This window comes from Thermobia domestica, chromosome 11, assembly GCF_964235325.1.
Source record: "Thermobia domestica chromosome 11, izTheDome1.hap1.1, whole genome shotgun sequence".
NCBI lineage: Eukaryota > Metazoa > Arthropoda > Insecta > Zygentoma > Lepismatidae > Thermobia > Thermobia domestica.
Genome location: NC_137464.1, coordinates 250,438,674 through 250,458,253, shown reverse-complemented (window position 1 = coordinate 250,458,253; position 19,580 = coordinate 250,438,674). Strand labels below are relative to the sequence as shown.

At 36.3% G+C, this 19,580-nt stretch overlaps 1 protein-coding gene across 1 annotated transcript; it reads right to left on the bottom strand.

The window, feature by feature from the left end:
• Nucleotides 1–2,797: 2,797 nt before the first annotated feature.
• LOC145663797 (uncharacterized) lies at nt 2,798–17,987 on the bottom strand. The gene is made up of 4 exons (XM_081729885.1): nt 17,955–17,987; nt 13,190–13,316; nt 8,031–8,129; nt 2,798–3,189 (listed from the first exon to the last, which is right to left on the bottom strand). Coding segments are annotated over exons 1-4 (333 nt in total). The 5' UTR covers nt 17,957–17,987; the 3' UTR covers nt 2,798–3,084.
• Between the last annotated feature and the right edge of the window lie 1,593 nt (nt 17,988–19,580).

Genomic DNA, 19,580 nt, shown 5'->3' with positions numbered 1-19,580 from the left:
TTTATCAACGAATTTATTTATATCATACCACGCCAAGTGTGTTACACACAGAGATAAAGAAGGCATTATAAGCTCCCATTTTGTGTTTGTTTTCTTTTAAAAAGTCTTAATTGTTTTCTTCAACTTTTATGAAAACTTTAACTACAATATTTCATAAATTAGTAAGAATCCTGCCTTTTGATAGGTCCTGGGACTATTTTTTATTTAGGTTAGAGCCTAGAAATGTTTCTTCCACTTCTCTCGATTTTCAGCTTTCTCTTTTAACTCCCAATATTTTCTTCTATTTTTCAAATAATCGATCAGTTGTATTCTTTTTCTTTCCTATTCCTCGCGTTTTTTTTTTTTTTTTTTTTCATTTTTGCTTCTATGACGGTATGAAGAAGACAGTTTCTTCGCAAGGTGTGTCCAATGCAATTGGCGTTCCTACGAAGGATGTGCTGCTAAAAGCGTCCTCTTCTCTCCTGTCTGTTTTAAAACAACATCTCTGTACATTTTATCTTCTCAATCTTCTTCCAACATTATATTTTGAAGCTCTCTAAATATGTCTTTCCTAACTTCCGTAATGTCCAAGTCTCTGAACTATACAGTCCAATGCCTGCTTGATTTCCATTCCATATAGTTTCCCAGTGTCAACTATTTTGTCAATCATCTCCTGTAATCCTTCTTCGGTTCTGGGTATAATAACCGTATCACCTGCCTACTAGATCTTGTTAATGATCTGCTTTCCTATTTTGAAATCTCCAATTCCCATTAATGCTTCCTTCATTAAAATCCTTGGCTGATTCCTCTTCCAATCTCCACGCCAATTGTTTCTCCTTTATTCGAGTGCATCGTCGGTCTCTCCAGTTGACCCCAATTTTTAAAAATATTTTCAGTAAGTTAGGTCCAATTGACCCGGTCAAAAACTTTTTGCCAGTGGATGAAGCACAAACACAACTCTTCCTTTACATGAAGAACTCGTTCTAATATAATTCTCGTCAACCCAATCGTAACTCTGGTGCTTTCCTTTCCAGGATCCAAATTGATCTTCTTCTAACATCTCATCTATCTTACCTTCCAGCCACTTGTTCAGTATGCGCGCAATAATCTTTCCATTGTGGGAAATCAGGTTAATAGTTCTGTGATCGCTGCACTTCTTTGCTTCGTTTTTCATGGGTAATGCAGTCATTGTAACATCAAGAAAATCCTTTGACCATTCTCCACTCAGGTAGATCTTGTTAATAAGTGAAGTCAGTATTTTCATAAGCTATTCCTAGCATGTAAACAACTTTGAGCAACTTGAAAAACATATGAAAAAAATTAAAATCAAAGCAAGTTAATTTCTAGAGAAAACTTTTGTTTTAATATTCATAAAAATAAATAAAATAACTAGTTTAGGAAAATGTATGACAAATTTATTCATAAAAATAATTTGTTCATAGTTTCATTACAAAACTTGAAGGAAAAAATTAGGTGAAAACCCATTCATTCTTTATAAGACCATTGAAAAAGTCATTATAAATCAAATGAAAAGTGCCATTAAAATACATTGAAAACATCACTACGAAACGATTTAACAAGTTTTATGATATTTCCTGTCTAATGTCTATTTTCAAAAGGTACAAGCATAAACTTCCTTCTCACATTCAGCGCAGTCGTTATGTGCCCACGTTTCGCAGATAACACATTGCACTCACAGTTCTTCTCAGTTACCTACCGAAAATAGATCCTCGAGTCAGAAAAATTGCTTCATTACCGGGATCTCCCGCTTCGATTAGTGTGTCTAAGACAGTTTCGTTAGAAACGATATCGGATTTATGTACATGATTAATTATCTGAATCTTTACGAAACTTTCTTTTCATTGCCTACTTTCTTTTAGTTTTGTGTTGTTAGGCTCTTGATCATCTTAATGCTTTAGTTTCCCTTTTCTTAACTGAGACGAAACTGTTTTTCAACAGCCAAGGTTTCTGAGGCTCACACACCAAATACTTTTGGGGCTCATATTACAACCTACCTCGTATTGTCATTGGATTGGTACACTCATGACGTATATTTGTAACTCATATATATATATATATATATATATATATATATATATATATATATATATATATATATATATATATATATATATATATATAGTATTGTAACTCTTATTTTCAATATATATATGTTTAAAGTGTTCTAAAATATGTCCAACTATTATGAAAGTTATCATTACATCTATATACATTTTATACTTAACAGTAGAAAGGTGAACAACAAAATTCACGTTTATCAGACTAAATGCGTAATCTTGGTGGGGAGAAAAACTTGTTTTGATCTCCTATCAACTTACTTTCACCAATCATAGATAGGTGAAAGAAAATAAAGCAATGTAAAAGTGTTGGCAAATATTAAGATGAGCCAAACAATATTGGATATATTTAAAAGGATAATAATATGCTATGGGCTTTATTTCAGAAGAAATTGGATACTGATGGACATGATGAAAGGTGTGGTAGAAGGTAAAAGAGGATTCTCTTTCGTGAATTGGTTGAATATATTAAAAGGTATAACTCTGAATATATTAAAAGCAAAGAAAATGGCGGAAGACCATGCTACATGGAATAACCTTCACTTCCTAGCTGTCCTACTAGTGAAAGTAATCTATTTATTATTATTATTATTATTATTATTATTATTATTATTATTATTATTATTATTATTATTATTATTATTATTATTATTATTATTATTACAAAAAGGAACACATTCGGTTAGAAGTAGATACTTGTTATTTAATAGAGGCGAAAATATTATGAACAAACACACATCTTATTTAATAATAAACAATATTTTATTTTGCGAAAAATAATTATACAAACAATTTGTCTGTGCAAAGTTGAAATAAATAAACAAAATACGGTGACTGATTGCGTCATGTGGAGATCAGCATAGCATCTGGAACAACTCTGAAGAGGTAACAGTTTGTGGCATATTACTTTTGTTTTCTAAAATGTATTACTCGAAACCAGTTGTAGAGTTAGTGATGTTTCAAAATAATTTTCCTTTTATTGAGTCGTCTGGGAGACATTTTGGTCTTGTTAGAAGTCACTTGGTCTTCAAAGGCATTCGTGGTGGAGCGGCTGAAGATAAGCACCAGCTAAGCAGCCTTTCATGTTCGATTTTGTTCCCAACTTTATACAATGGCCTGGAACTCTTTTTGTCTGAAAAGAATAATAATTCTCTTTATAATACAAAAACCATGTCAACCTGTTGATAACGCTGATTACTAATACTACGGTCAAGCCAGTAGATGTCACTACCTAAACTATCTTCTGCTTAATGTTAATAGATGGCGCTAGCATGCAGGCAATTGTGATTATTAGGGCAACCCAAAAGCATAAAATACGTAACAGCAATTTACACATATGGTTGGTACCTTGGACATGTTTGTGGTTGTCTATGGGGCAGGAAGAAACGAATTTTAAAAGCATAATAAAGCATAATTTTAGAAAATAAAGCATAATTTAAAATATATATAACACAATTCTTGGAAAATTCTGTTTAACTGCATGCTTAACGTACCGTATTAATATTTTGTACAATCAATATTTACGATGCAAAATCTTTGAGAACATAACAATGCAACAATGAAATGCTTATTGTTATTTCTCTTAACTTTTCGGTGTAATCCTTTGAAGTGGAGAAAAGAAAAAAGGAAAAGAAGAAGAAAACTTTCCGCCAACAACGAATAGTACACAAGAACTCCACACTATATTGTTATGTGTAGCTCTTGAACTTGAGCACTTTCTGTACTTTTGGTGGCATCTTTTACTTTCCCTTTCTGTATATATGCACCTCTAAGGCGCACACAAGTGATAAAAAAAACTTACTCGAGTAAAGCATGTCTCTTTAAAGTTCATTAAGTCGAAAGTGCGTTAAATATGAAATAAACTGGTTGCACAAAATATTAATAAATAGATCAAGATATTTAGAATATGTAATAGATAGTAAATAATATACATTATACACGATTAATGTAAAACAAAGACTGAAATTAACAATAAAGCATAATTTGGAAAAAATAAAGCATAATTAAACAAAAATAAAGCATAATGTGGGTTGCTCTAGTGAATATTTAATTGCAGCTTAGAAACTGCATTGCTTCGATTTAATTATTTAAAAATAGGACTATTAGGAATTCAAGCAGGACACAAAGTGCCACGGAATTTTGCACATACTCTCATTTGGTTTATTGGTAGATGTGAATCTCTGCAAACAAAAATATATTAGATAGATAATACAAGATGGCGCAGAGAAACGGGAAATTTTGAAGTAACTATTTGCACGAATAAACACAGGAGAAGAACATCTTTCATTGACGAAAGTGCATGTATACTGTGTGCTATTTATGTTTTCATTATAAATTGTCACAGTTTATTTCTTAAAGATGACATCAAAACAATGTGCTCCCTTTTAGCGTTCACATTCTACTTGCCTGTTACGGGAACTCCGGAATGCTCGATGTAGCATATCACGGGGAATGGAAATCAAATTTCAAGGCTGAACCAATTTCTTCAAAATTACGCACCCACGTTGTTTTCCTATGAGCAGATCAAGGATGTTATAAAATAGAGGATCTGCCAATATGTATCTTCATCATATGAACTCAATGAAGCCGAAAAACAATCGAGCATCGTCTCAGCCGGCACGTCTGATTGGCTACTCTCCTTTCAGCCATGATTGTTCATTCGAAACATTGCGATCTTAGTGGCGCGGAGTAGGTAGAGTAGGTGTGGCGAAGCTGTGACGTATGGCTTCACGATTTTGTTGTTTGAGCAGATCCTCTATTTTATAACATCCTTGGAGCAGATGAGACGCCCATAACCACATACTAGAATACATGCAGACGAGCAACTTCCTATATGCGCTATTGAAATCAGTTTGGATCGTCTGAACAGCGAAAGAACCAAGCAACGCTCTCGGTGGGCAGGATCAGTGTCGTCGTGTGTGGATGGTGCTGCCATCGGGCTTGGAACTTGACGTCATGGGTTGTCATAGTAACCGGCGGATTGTTTTCGTCTGCTCGTATCTCCGTGTTAGTTGTATAGTACTGCAGAAAGATCAGACAAGCTAATATTCACTTTTTCTTGTACAGACTCTGGACTGGATGTTCCTTTCCAACTTTTTTTTTTATATTAACATATTTTTCTTTCTTTTAAAGAGTTCACTTTGAAAATATGTAACAAGGAGAAGAGACTTTGGTAAGTGAACTTCGGGGCCATTTTTTGCGAGGTGGTAGTGCACATTTAAAGAGTTAATATTACAAACTGGGAGAGAGCAATGGCCAAAAATAACCGAGAAAAACCGTCTTAAGACGCGCAAACTTTTCAAGTGACGGCGTGGCAGAGTGAGAAAAATTTAAGACGGAAATGCAAAGGATCCCGGGATCGATTCTCATTCAAGTCAGACTTTAATTTTCGTTTTTTGCTTCAAGCAATAAAGCAGTCATTTGTAACTATAAGTAAAATATTCATTCACCATATGTTTATAATGTATTAAAACAATAGAAATGTTCAATTACTTGTAAAATCTTTCAATGTTCCATGTTAACTAGCAAGAAAATTTAATCTATTCCGTAAATATATTGATATCACGAGTTATATTATGGTTACGACAGTCGTTGTGTAATAAATGTTCTTGATGCTTCGTGTCTATATCTGTTGACAGTGCGCGAATTACAAAGGAGTTGAGGGGAAAATCCCTTTTGCTAATACTGGATGTTGCTATAACCAAAGAAGATTTCCCCCTCATTACCCTTGTAATTCGCACATTGTCAACAGATGTAGACACGAAGCTTCAAGAACACTTTTACACAACGACTGCGGTAACAATAATATATACGGAAGAGATTAAATTTTGTTCCTAGTTAACATGGAATATTGAAAGATTTTACAAGTGAGTGAAAATTTCTATTGTTTTAATACATTATAAACATTATGGTGAATTAATATTTTACTTATAGTTGCAAATGCTACTTATTAGTTGAAGCAAAAAAAAATAAAAGTTTGATTCGAATGGGAATCGAACCAGGTACCCTTTGCACTTCACTCTCAGGTGCTTCTCAGACTGCCATGCAGTCACTTGATAAGTTTGCGCGTCTTATGATATATGCGGCGAGTGGAAAACTTTAAGACGGTTTTTCTCAGTTATTTTTGGCCATTGCGCTCTCCCAGTTTGTAAAATTAACTCTTTATATGTGCACTACCACCTCGCAAAAAATGGCCCCGAAGTTCACTTACCAAAGTCTGCCTTCTCCTTGTAAGTTCCGCGAAGTACGTCAACAGAAAAATCTGTTCCCCAAATGGAACTAAAGGAGCTGAAGAGTAATAGTTACTTTCGAAATTTCCACGTAGGTGACATCAGATTGACTGGTTAGTTTCGTCGTCGCGTGTTACAGTCGCTACTGTCCCCAAGTTTCCAGTTTTCCGCTGAGTTTGCGGTCTGTATATTCTAGTCTGTGTCCATAACTTCCTAGCTGGTAATGTTGTCGAAATACCCTTTGTGAAGCAATCGCACTATCGCCCAGCTTGTAAAACGTTCTCACAGTGACAGCACGTTCCACACCACTCCAATACTGCATGATTACTATATAAATGACAACGCGTTCACAACAACTACGCATCGGTTCCGAAGAACTGCTTGCATTACAGTGTTGCCAACTCTGAGGTTCAAAATTTTCCGTTTCCTTGTGCCACCCACTATTATTCTTTAGACTCTTAAGCATACACTCGTTGATGAATGAATATCTGATTTAGGTAATGGATATGCTTGTTTGTATGGCTTCATTACTCTCTCTCAATCTACTTACCGCACTCTCTCTTGGATTTATTGATATCAAGAATTAAAAATTCCGTATTATTCTGAGTTTTCTGCTTGCAGTAGTGAGGTTACTCAAAGTTAAAATCACTGCAATTACGATACTCAAATATTCGTTCTCAAACTTCTCTCATATAGGTATACAGATTAACAATATTGGCGAAATTAACAGTATTTTCGCAGTCAACAATATTTTTTTGGCAGTTAACCCTTTTAGGATCTCCGCTTTTTGAGGTAAATTTTAGACTTTTAGTCAAGCAGGTATTGCTTCATTGCTATTTATCGTAGGATCATGATTCATACATAAGTTTTTCACAATAGAAAAACCTATCCAACGGTACCACTGGTACGTAACGTACACCTGAAATGGGAAAATCGAGAAAAACCGCAAGTTTTTTTTTTCGGAAATAACGTTTTTTTTTTTTTTTTAATTTTTGTGCTCCTCTGGCCCAGGCCTGGGTTGACGTAGGGATCTCATAATCACTATAAAATTACACAGTTACGTACACAATACGTGGCAAAATTTCAATGTGATATCTTGAAAACTAAGGGCTGGAAAAGTTTTTTGAAAATCTCAAGGCGACCAATCTTCCTTATTTATACGACGAGATGTAAAAAAAATATTCTAAAACAAGACTACTTGTCCCTGGATCATAGTTCATAGCTCATTCTCTTCAGAATAAAGCAACCTTTCAAAGGGCACCAATTACATGCCCATATCATAAACAGAAAAGGGAAATTAGAGAAAAATGGGAGAAATTTTCAGAAAAATACCCCTTTTGAAACCTTTGGGCCACTCGGGCTGGGGCCCGGATTGACGTAGAGGACTCAAAAAATTTGATGAATAGTTAGAGATGTCTAAAATCCGTACGCAAAATTTCAGTATGATATCTTGAAAGCTAAGGGTCAGAAAAATTTTTGAAAATAGCCCCAAGAAAAAAATTGATGTCAAGCGCCCCGCCCCCACTTGGCACCACGAAGTTGACCATCTGGTTTCAAAACGCATCTGGGATGTTCTTTGGTCCATGTCCGACTTGACCAATAAAAAAATCCGAACATATGCACTTTTCCTCATGTGCATTCACTAACCTTTTTTCTTTTTTTATTTTGATGTACGGGATCGCCTCTTAAAGTTTATTGATGCAGTTCATTAACATGTTCTAGAAAATGGTTACTGAATACTTACGACTTGAAACTGCAATGTGCAAGGTGGACTTCCTGATGGAGATTGACTGGAAGCTGAAGCCAGGTTTTCTACTTGTGCCAGGCCGTCATTTGGTGAAACCTTAGTATCAAAACATGAAGAATAGCACATTATTACTAATGTAAGATAATAATTTCCATTTATTTTCGTGTTTAATCCACTAGCAACCTCATCCATTTGCTTTTCTTGTATTTCCAAATATTCACATTCTTGTTATTTAATATCAATGCAATAAATACTAATCAAGGCAGGGTACTGCGAAAGTCTGATATCCTAAATTGATTGATTATCTTAATATCAAATGAACCTTCGTGTTAAAAATGTTTCAGATTGTATCCTTATGGATTATTTTACCAGCGCTAATTCCCATCCTCTGTCGGCAGAAAGAAAAGTCTGCAAAGAAAAGTGTGTGTGTGTGTGTGTGTACACTCGCGTATATACAGGGTCATCCAAAAGTCCTGCAAAAATGTAAAAAGCTGTTACTTTGTAACAATTTATTGTATTTGTACAAAACTTTTAGTGGACTTGTAAGAAAGTCTGAAATTTTGTTTCCAAGCATTTTTTCAACGCCAAACCTCCAGCTGAGCACCATATACATCTAAACATTGCTGAAGTCTTTTCGGGAATCCAAGAATGGCATTTCGACGTGCTTCATCCGTAATACCCCCAATCACATCACGTATCTTCTTCCGGAGGTCCTGAACATCTTCCGGTCTTTGCTTGTAAACTTCTGTCTTCACATGTCCCCAAAGCCAGTAGTCACAAGGCGTGAGATCTGGCGATCTCGCAGGCCAATTGATTCGGCCGATCCATTTGTTGGGAAATTGCTATCAAGGAATTCTCGCACGTCTCGAGAAAAATGCAGAGGGGCCCCATCCTGTTGTAGGTGGACCTCATTGATAATGCCTAACTTCCGAAGCTCCGGAACAAGAAAGTTTGTTAGCATATCGAGGTAGTTGGCGACATTCACCGTGTCTTCATCAAAGAAGAAAGGTCCAATGCAGTGTTTCATTGAAACGGCACACCACACATTTAACTTTGGAGAATCACGACCATGTGTCTCAAATTCGTGTGGATTCTCAATTCCCCAGATTCTACAATTGTGTCGGTTTACCTTACCAGACACATGAAACGTGGATTCATCTGAAAACAGCAGCGTTGAAAGAAGCCCTGGATCACTGTTTAACCGTGCAAACATCAGATCAAGAAACTGATCAGGACACTTCTTGTGTCATAGTCTCCTTCCATCAATTCCTGTACAAATTTCAACTTGTAAAAATCTTTAAGTTTTACGTCCCACGATTATGCCAGCTAGGCTAAAAGAGACGGTGAGGATAAGAAATGAATGAAATGGTGGAATGAAGAAAGTGGGAGGAAACGGGAGAACCCCGAGAAAACCCACGAACACGATGTTTGTCCACCACAAAGTCCACACGGCACGGCGCGAGCAGTTTCAACTTGTAATGCTTTGCCTTTGTTTTCTTACGAACGATATTGTGTAGCGTTGTCATTGGCACTCGCAGCTCCAAGGATCTGCGTTTCAACGATTTCTTTGGACTTCGCAACACGCTTTCCTGCACGGACTGAATCACATCAACACTGGTTGTTGGCCTTCCGCTACGAGGCAAGTCCAAGACACTTCCGGTAACTAGAAAGTTATCGTACCATCTCTTGATACTTGATACTGCAGGTGGTTGTTTCTGATATTTTTGTCAGAATTTTCTTCTTACCAAAACACTAGACTTTAACTCACAAAACCACACCACACACTGTGCTTTCTCTTGAATAGACGCCATCTTTATCACATGATTTACGGTTATGACGTCAACGTTTACATCCGCTCATTGCTGTCAACAAAAATTTCCACTAAACATTACAAACAAAATACAAAATTGTAAGTAGTACTTTCAAAGTTACAGCTTTTTACTTTTTTGCAGGACTTTTGGAAGACTCTGTATGTACCTATATATATATATATGTACAATGGAATTTCGCCTTTTCCAAGGATTACCGGGATGGAAACTAAAAGGTTAACCCTGAATTCATTGGAATACTGAAATATAGCCTACTCTTTCCCATTCCACCCCATTGTACCGTACCACCACCAAAATGCGATCAGAAGTCGCCTTTGCGCACACAGTACACTGTACTATATTCTATTGATGTGTATGATACTTTTCCTATAGAAACAAAATAAATAGGTCATACTAACTGACGTAAATAAAAAAAAATTGTAACTTAAACAATTACACACATAAAATTGGCAATACTGTACTTAGAAACCTAGTCATTATAGAGAATAAAAAATATATGATGTGTTAGATACCCCAAGTTCATATCAGACAATATAAATTAATTTCCGTAATGACCTTTAAGTTGTGGGCCCCACAGAGCCCGCCCCCCGCCGTTGGTGTTTCATGTAACCCAAAAATGCCTTGGTATTCCTAGGGTTAATATATTATGCTATTTAAAATATATGCAAGTTTGTAACTATTGTGCAGATTTATCAACTTGTATGCATGAGTATTATAAGTTGTACGAATGATCAGAATAATGTATAAGTTTTTTATATATTATCAAAATTTCGTTACGTCATATCTTCGTTTATACTCAATGTAAGTTACCAGTATTTGTGTGTGTGTGTGTGCCTTTGAATTGTCAGTTCAAATATATAGGAATATCGACAACCCAACTTTCTAAAATTTAAAAATTTGCTCTCTATTAATAAACTTTAACTGTAAAATATTTTAATGGTTTTTCACAATTTTCGTCGGCCTTTCCATATTCGATAAATATTTGTGACTCTTCTACAAGTAAGAATTATAGCGGGAACTACTGTAGGAAATTTATGGTTTGTACTTTTCTTCCCCCTCCCTCCTCTATGTATTAATATTCCCCTCTGGGAGAATGTTCTGAAATCATCACTGGTGTTATTATTTTTGATTTTTGAATTTCAATAGTGATTTTTCACTTGCTATTATGCTGGATGAGAGAATTCGTTTCACCATTACCAGGAATAAAATTGCGAGATCTGAGATAGCATCAGCAAACGAAGGTAGGAAAATAACACAAAGAGTTAATATGCTGAGAGCAAATGTGGAAAGGATACGACGGAATTAGTGCGCCAGGTGTAGTGGACTGGATTCTTCATGCTGGATTTATGTACTTTCAGAACCCGAGACAGTTCTTTCTACTAATATAGTTCCTTCACATCTTTCACATACAGCCTAATCATTTTGTGTTTCTATTTTACACATGGTTCATTTTCTCAAAAACGTGTTCCCTTCAAGGTGTCAGCAAAAGTGTGCAAATTCTTCATACTATGTTTTGTGCTAAATCTGTAATGATAGGAAGCCCATGCTACTTGAATGAACTTGAGTAATGGTTTAATGCTACGATGACCAGAGTCTGAACTTGCAAAAACGGGACACATGTGAATCGTATTAGGAAGAGAAGAAGTGTAAAATTCCTATATTGCATTTTGGGCGCCACAACAGTGTTTTCAAACTACAGAATATACAAGTAAAGGGGATAGTGTAGCGTATCTAAAGGAATACTCAATTCCCAGTTCCAAGCACGGCATAAAAATTCCCGACAAGTGTTGCTACCAAAATAACTCTGTACACATTCATTTTAAGGAAAAAATGATCATTCATATTTTGAGTAACAATTACGGGACACTATTGATATTTGCTCAAGAACGGGACGTTTAGGTGTCCCGTTTGAAAATCACAAGAAAATGAGACAACGATTGAGAAAAAGGGACTCTCCCAACTAAAACGGAACGTCTGGTCATTTTATATAATACCTGCACGGGAATACAACTGACAAAATACCACGCTTGAAGGAACTGAGTCTGTTTTGTTGAAATGATCGGATTTGTTTAATGGTTTTGTATTTGGATACTTATTTTTAATTTGCACCTTTGAGACATCTAGTTATAAATAAACGTATATCTTTGTAATTTGCAAAGAAAATTTTACCATGCAAGTAGTTTTCGTTACCCCTAAATGCAGTTTGAGTTGAATTTTGCCCAAAAAAGGCTGTAATGTTAGCCATGATATTTAAGCCCCTAAAGTAAAGCTGCTCCAAGGATTGCAACTTCGCCTATAAAATAACATTTTTGAACCTACTAAGAATATGTTTTGTTCTATCTACCTAGGTAATGAGTTTGTATTTGTACACGTATCCTTAATCTGCATCGTAGAGGCATCTAATTATAAACAAATGTATAACGTTTAACTGCCGTTTTGTAAGAAAATATTACCATAGAAATAATATGATTTCCCCCTAAATGCAAATTGAGTTGCTCTTTGACCAAAAAACAAGGGGATTTTAACCATGATATATTAAGTTTCTAAAGTAGAGATAAGTTTTACACCAAGGATTACAACTAGGCGTATAAAACATCATTTTTGAGCGTACTGAGAGTCTGTTTTGTCCAAAAGATGAAATTTATGTAATGATTTTGTATTAGTATAGGCATTCTTAATCTGCACTGTAAAGACATCTAGTTTGAGAGATCCACATAACGTTTCATAAGTTAAAAATCACTTTTGATCAAAGAATATAATTAATTCATATTTTAAAGCAGGCAGTATTGAAATGGAAATACAAGCTCTCATTTCTCTTTGTTGTAAATCATGTATAAAATGCGGCCGTGTCTAAACACTTTTCTATCCGTAACTCATGTGGCAACATCGCATGTATCGCAATGAGCTCTGCCATCTAGTGAGAAAGTTTTACCCTAAAGGTGACTAGCGATCCAGCTTAATATTCTATTAATTGTTCTTTTTTTTTCTAATTGGTTGATTATAGTGTTCCTTTCAGCAGTGGGTCTATAAGAGACGTGGAGCTACAGCTTAACATGGAATCCAAAACACACGAGCTCTCACCAGGAATCCTACCCGGTTTTCCATCGCCGAAGGAGTTTCTTTTTTTTTTCTTTTTTTTTTTTTTAACATGTCGATCTCCATCAAAGATACAAAATGACTTTCCTGACACAAAAAAGGACTCTCTGTAACAAAGATGAGGATAAGTACTTGTAAATCACTTCAAAAATAAAAATCCCTATGAGATTAGTAATGGATTCACACTTGTAGTCTTCATGTAGGAAGTATATGCAACAACCTTTTTCTCACCTGAAAGTTAACATTATGCGAAACGTTATCTTCGGCCAAAATGTCTGGCAACTGCGAAAGGCCTTCAACAGAGAAAACAAGAAGTGCGCACTGCACTTTGAAAAGCCACCACATTTTAGTACCACACCTGCAAAATAACAAACCATCATAGTATATATATATCTAAAATGAACGAACATTTTACGCCCGAAATACAATTAAATAAGTATAACTCGTTTGATTTACCTGTGCGTGCAGCAAAGTTTAGAACTAATTTCCTTGTTTGCAAGTGACGTCAGCCGCATGTTAGGGTTGCCAGAGGTACTGGTTATGCTTGGGATTTCTTTCATATGCAATTTTACAAGAAAATCAAAAGGATTTGCTGAATCAAATCAAATTTAAGGGAAATAGCCGTGTACATACTTTGTCATTCTGCGCTCAATGCGTAAAACTATTTAACATGAAATCAAACACTAAAGCATATAGATGGACAAAAACTTAAATTTCCCATATGAAAAGAGAACTTACAGAATATCAAATAGTATTAATAAGAGTATTAAATAATATAGCAGTGGCGGAGTAAGAAAAACATCATGAGGCTAATAAATTGCCATGTCAAAGAAGTGCAGACAAGTATATAGGACTACAGGGTAGCCCAAAACTAGGAACACATTACTCTGATCAACTCATTGCATTTTATACCATTTCCTATTGTTATCCATCAGATAGATTTAATTTCTTTATTATTTGTTCCTAATGTCTTTTTACTTACACCTTAAGCTCGAAACAGCCGAAGCAAATAAACTCATAAACTAGAATGTTATACTTGATCGATGCAGGGGTGTATACCTACTTTTGGGCCACCCTATAGATGCCAATGCACTGACCATGCGTCACCGGCTGAAACTTCGGCGTTTGGCTGAGCAGAGTTTAATGTGCTCTTGGGACATATACGTTAAGTTTTATTTCAGTACACAGAGGTGTGCTGAATTGCAGGAGAGACAGATAACAGACAAGTTTCATCCTTTGTAGTTACACGAGTTTTGAAACACTGATGAAATTAGTTAACAGATACAAAGAAATACTCAACTCATTACCACTACAACCCATGAAGAGCTAGGGCTAAAGTCCAGAAGGTATAGCATCGTTGGCTTTTCACGCTTGGACCAGCTCGTCACTAGAGGTGTGATAAGAAGATAGCCAATCACCACCCGCGAATCACCACGCTCAGCGAGCCACAAGTAACCGAGCTGGCAACTCCCCATGAAAGTCACTACAACTTTTCGCGGGAAGACAACGACATTATACTCCTTCCGTACTTTAGCCGGGTGTAATACATTCAACATGGCGATGCGTTGTCAGTGCATCAAGTCTCCGATGTCACTATTTCTGACTTTCTAGAACTAAGTACGTAATTTCTTAATTCATATAGTTCCTCAATTGCCTCACGATTATGAAAAATGAAATGAAATCTTTCAGTTTCACAACCAACGATTATGCCTTGGAGGCTAAGGGAGTGATGATAACCAAATAATGGAATGAAGAAAGTGGGAGCTAACAGACTACGAGAAAAGCCATTCAATGGTAGTTGTGTATCACAAGGTACACTTCGTGCAAGTTGGGTCAAACCACGGATCCCTACCTACCACAGGGGAGCGCTCTACCACTGAGCTACCGCAGCTCTTCATAATGATGAGCCAACACCAGAAAATGGGTAGCACTACGAAATCGCGTGCGCTAACAATTCAGCTAAGCAAGTTAATATATTTTTTAAACAACTTCAGCAACTGTTTCTTTTCTGATACTCTTACATACACATTCTTGGGCGGTACAGTTTGATGCTTGCGCAGACGAAAAAGAGCCCCTTCCACAAAAGAAAAATAATTCAGTACATAACCGATTAGTCAAAATTTGACTGAACAATACTTGTGATCAGGGGTAAAAGTGGATCTGAAAAGTTAGAGAGACGCTTGGCGTCACGCCGTGCCCCGTGCCTATCTTTGCCCATTGTATTTTTAGGAAATGGAGGGGCGTCATTTATAATTTTTGGAAGCGGGGAACTATATCCTCCCGCGCTCCCCCCACTTTACCCCTGCTTGTGATAAATTATAGGAAAAGTCGTATTATTGACGAACACAAATGGAATATACAGCATATACAGCGTATATTTAGGCCTATCATTTAGTAAGAGGGGCTAAGCTTAAGCACGTCAGCCCCTTCCTTACATTACTGGTCTAATTTTGGATTTTTACATATACTTTGAATAATATAGTTGATTGAAATATGCCAACTGTAATAACAGTTGTCACGCTTCTGTCTACCACACGCAGTCGTTTCTGTCATTTTATTAAATGCATAGGCGCTAACTTGAAGAAAATATTGGGGGGGGGTCCAAATAATGAATAAATATATCATCATATTCAGCCCTTTTCTATCAATTGCTTGATGAAGCTCCCCTCCCAAGATCTCGGTTCGATACTCCGCTACAAAATTCACGCTGCATTGATCTTCACTTGTCATATATGAGTGCTGCCAGTGTTGGTTGAAGCTTCAGTGCTCTTTTAAAAACATAATTTTGAAAATGGAGTTTTCTATCGAATAAGAAGGCTGTTCCTAATATTGAATTAAAGGCATGATGAAGTTTACGACAGAAATTCTTGCTCCTCTTTGTTAATTCTTCTTCGACTGGATTATATTAAGGAAGGGGGCGAGGACCCCACCCTTAGATATTGGGGGGGGAAGTGTGCTGCCCCCCAAAATCGTCGCCTATGATTAAATGCAATATGAATCCATTTTTAAAAATCTTTTCTACCAAAGTTTTAACATTTTATATGTAGTCTTTCTAATATCACTATGTTTGGTTACTTAGTTTGGTGATTTTTTCCTGCGTATGGAGTCCCTGGTTCTATCTCCGGCCAAGTAAGTTTGTGGTGGACAACATCGTGTTCGTAGGTTTCTCGGGATACTCCCGTTTCCTCCTGCATTCTCATTCTACCAAGTCTTCCATCATCTTTCACTTGCCTTGACCATCGTCTTCCTTAGCCTAAAGGACATAATCGAGGAACGTTAAAATAATGAAAAAAAATATTTCTTTACAGTTTCAACATCTGCTGGAAAAAATACATGATGCTAGGTGGTCACCACAATATTAAACATTTTTGAACGATATTCAGAGATGATTTGATGTGTGATTAGCGTTGTACTGGAGTTTGGCTAAGGCGTGATTATAATTTCCGTATTCACGACTATTTCTGATCCACTACTTATATCGAAATTTGCAAACCACTACTTCTTCTCGGCAGGGTTGTCCAAATACATTATGAGAAAAGTAAGAGATTGTTCTTTTATACTTGGCCCTATTTTTTGGACAACCCTGCAGAAAAGTCGTGGCTTGCTTCTTTTGACATAATTAAACGTTTCTCGGAACGAAATTGTAATCACGCGTTAGCCAAAGCGCTTAGTATGATGTTAATCATACATAAAATCTCTCTGAATGTGACCCTATGCCTTTTTGTTGAAACTAAGTTGTAAATAAGGGGATGGTACCATACTAATCAGCCCCTGAGCGACTTATTTCCACGTCCTTTCCTTTCCCATGCTACAAGCCCATAAATTATTTTTTCAAAATTTAAATAAAAAGCAAGAGACCATAGGCGCCGATTTTGGAGGGGAAGGACACTTTCGGCCCCCCAATATTTATAGATGGGGTCCTCATCTCTCCAATATAATCCAGTCGAGGAAGAATTAGCAAAGAGCAGCAATACTTCGTCGTGGCTTTAATTCAATATTAGAAATAGCCTTCTTATTCGATAGAAAATGATGTTTCCAAAACGGCGCTTTTAATAGCGCACTGAGGCTTCAATCAACACACTGGCAGCATTGATATGAAAAGTAAAGATCAATGTGGTGCGCAAAGTTGCAGTGAAGTTCTCAAATTTTGAACTTGAATTTGTTTAAGCCTTTTGTATAATGCGTTTAAACGAATTTGATTAGGTCGTGAATTTCGCAGCGGAGTAGTGGACCAAGATATGGGGGAGGGAAGGGGGCCTTCATCAAGCAGTTGATAGATATTTATTTATCGTTTGCCCAATATTTTCTTCAAGTCAGCGCCTATGCAAGGGACTGCGTACTTTTGCCCCGCCTGTGAAATATCCTACAGGCGCCCATGTCTTTTGCTGTTTCTGCTCTTATACCTGTACACAGTGGCGGATCCAGGACATGATCAAGGGAGGGGCTAAACCATAGTTTGAGGTTTTATCCAGTGTAAAGCAGGATTCAAGCCCATTTTATCCAGTGTAAACCTGAGCGTCAATGGGGAGCTATAGCCCCTATATCCCCTCCCTTAGATCCGCCACTGCCTGTACACATAGGTGTGGGATAAACTGATAGACTGGGAATAACCGTCCTATAAGCATACCATAGTTTGGAATTCTAAAATAAGATGAAAAGAAAAAGGAAATGAAATCTTTGAGTTTTACGTCCGACGATTATGCCGGTTAGGATAAAGGAGACGGTGATGATGCGTAATGAATGAAATGGTGGAATGAAGAAAGTGGGAGGAAACGGGAGAAAACCCACGCACACGGTGTTTGTCCATCACAAAGTTGAGTTGGCGGGAGCCGGGACCCCAAGCACCAGAGGTGAATGCTCTACCACTGAGCCACCGCGGCCCCAAGAATAAAAGACACATTATAAAATTTGACTCAAACAAAATAAAGAAACCACGAAAGCAAGCTGAATAACAATAAAATTGTCATTTAAACATATAAATAATACTATTACTTACATGTGAACCCTCCCAACTCTGGTTGTGAGAAGACCAGAAGATGACCTTTATATTGGATTGCTGGACACTCCCAGTAGAAGCCACAAAAATGAAAGCAATTAAAGAGCTGAGAACCCCTGCTTACACCGTAAACAAAAAACAGGGTCCGCGTCTTTGATTAGTAAACATACAAGTGATTCAATTATTACACAATACACTGTTTAGTACTACGTGATAATAATTAAAGCTTCCAAGATAGTTCCATGTGCTAAAGTATTAAATTTAAAATCATACGAATGCTGGTTCGGATCCTGGACAGATTTATGTTTCTTCTTTCTGTATGAAAAAGCTATTTTTAAATAAATGAGCTTTTTACACATACAAAGGCAGCAAATACCTACAGTAGTCTAATTTAATAAGGCTGTAATACGAAATACTGTACAGGGTTTCAATATGAATCAGCAGTTTAAAAAGGTCATGAGTCAGAAAATGGCCAGTTTGCTTTAGTCCAACTTTTTATTTATTTATTTTGGAACACATGAGTTGTTCATTTCATACAATAACAACAAAACTCTACTTTTTGAAACAGAGGTCGATCGTTTCATGTCTAGCAGGATTTTCAAAAATTAAACAGCTTTCTTTTCGATTTTCCATAATTTTGCTTTTCTGATTCATTACCTCTTCAAAATTACTGATTCACATGTAAAGTCCAATTTTAAAAAAATACACTAAAATGAAAATACTATCGTATGTATAGATGGAAATCAAGAAGTACTCCAAAATAACCTCAAAAAGAATTATTCAAGATAGAAAGTTGTGAAGAAGAGTTGGGGAGGCCATCATCAAACAGTGGATTGACAACTGTTGACTATGATGATGATATAGTCACATTCCTTTATTTTACCATAGCTCCAGTACCTTTATATAGTATCCTTGATTTCGGGGGAAAAGCTCTAGACTGAGACCATATTCAACTTTTTTTTTTAAGCTATGCTAACACTAACTCCACCTTTAAAATATCTTTTTAGAGCATTTTTATAAACTTTTGTTAACAATTCAACAACACTAAATTATCACACACACACACACGAAATGATTTGCTTCTTTTCAGTAAATCTTATACAAGAATTCGTTTGAACATTTTTACATTTTTAAGGTCTTTTTTCAATACATTTTGTTTCGTTGTGAAAAACAATAAACCGTTCTTTTATTACAAACAGAAAACTGCTCAAAATGGTTGATATGAAATTAAGAAAATGCCTAATCATCAGCAACCAGAAAAACTTCCCTGTAAGTTTTGGTTGTACAGGGTGATTAAAAAGTCTCGCTATCAAAGGAGGTACCATTTTTCATTGCTAGACTAATATCCATAAATTTTTCCTTGATAACAACCGTTGGTCTGCCACTTTGAGAGGCAGAGAAGCATTTGAAATGTTCCCAGTTTCCTTGAATTTAAGAGAGAGAATCAAAAACTAAGGTTACTACGCCGATATTTCTGGAGTTTCGTGTGTTATAGAAGGATGAGGAGTAAGCAGAAATTTTAATAGATGGAATTAGCAACTGTGCAGAGTTTCAGCTACCCAGTCCGTAGTTGTATGTAAATATAAATGGCGACTCGCTTGGAAAACTGGTCTCGCGTCCGCTCAG

Coding starts and splice junctions, on each gene's coding strand:
- LOC145663797 (XM_081729885.1), bottom strand. Junction 8,130..13,189: donor CGCATAATGTTAACTTTCAG/GTGAGAAAAAGG, acceptor TTTGATACTAAG/GTTTCACCAAATGACGGCCT. Junction 3,190..8,030: donor GCACATTGCAGTTTCAAGTC/GTAAGTATTCAG, acceptor TATTCTTTTCAG/ACAAAAAGAGTTCCAGGCCA.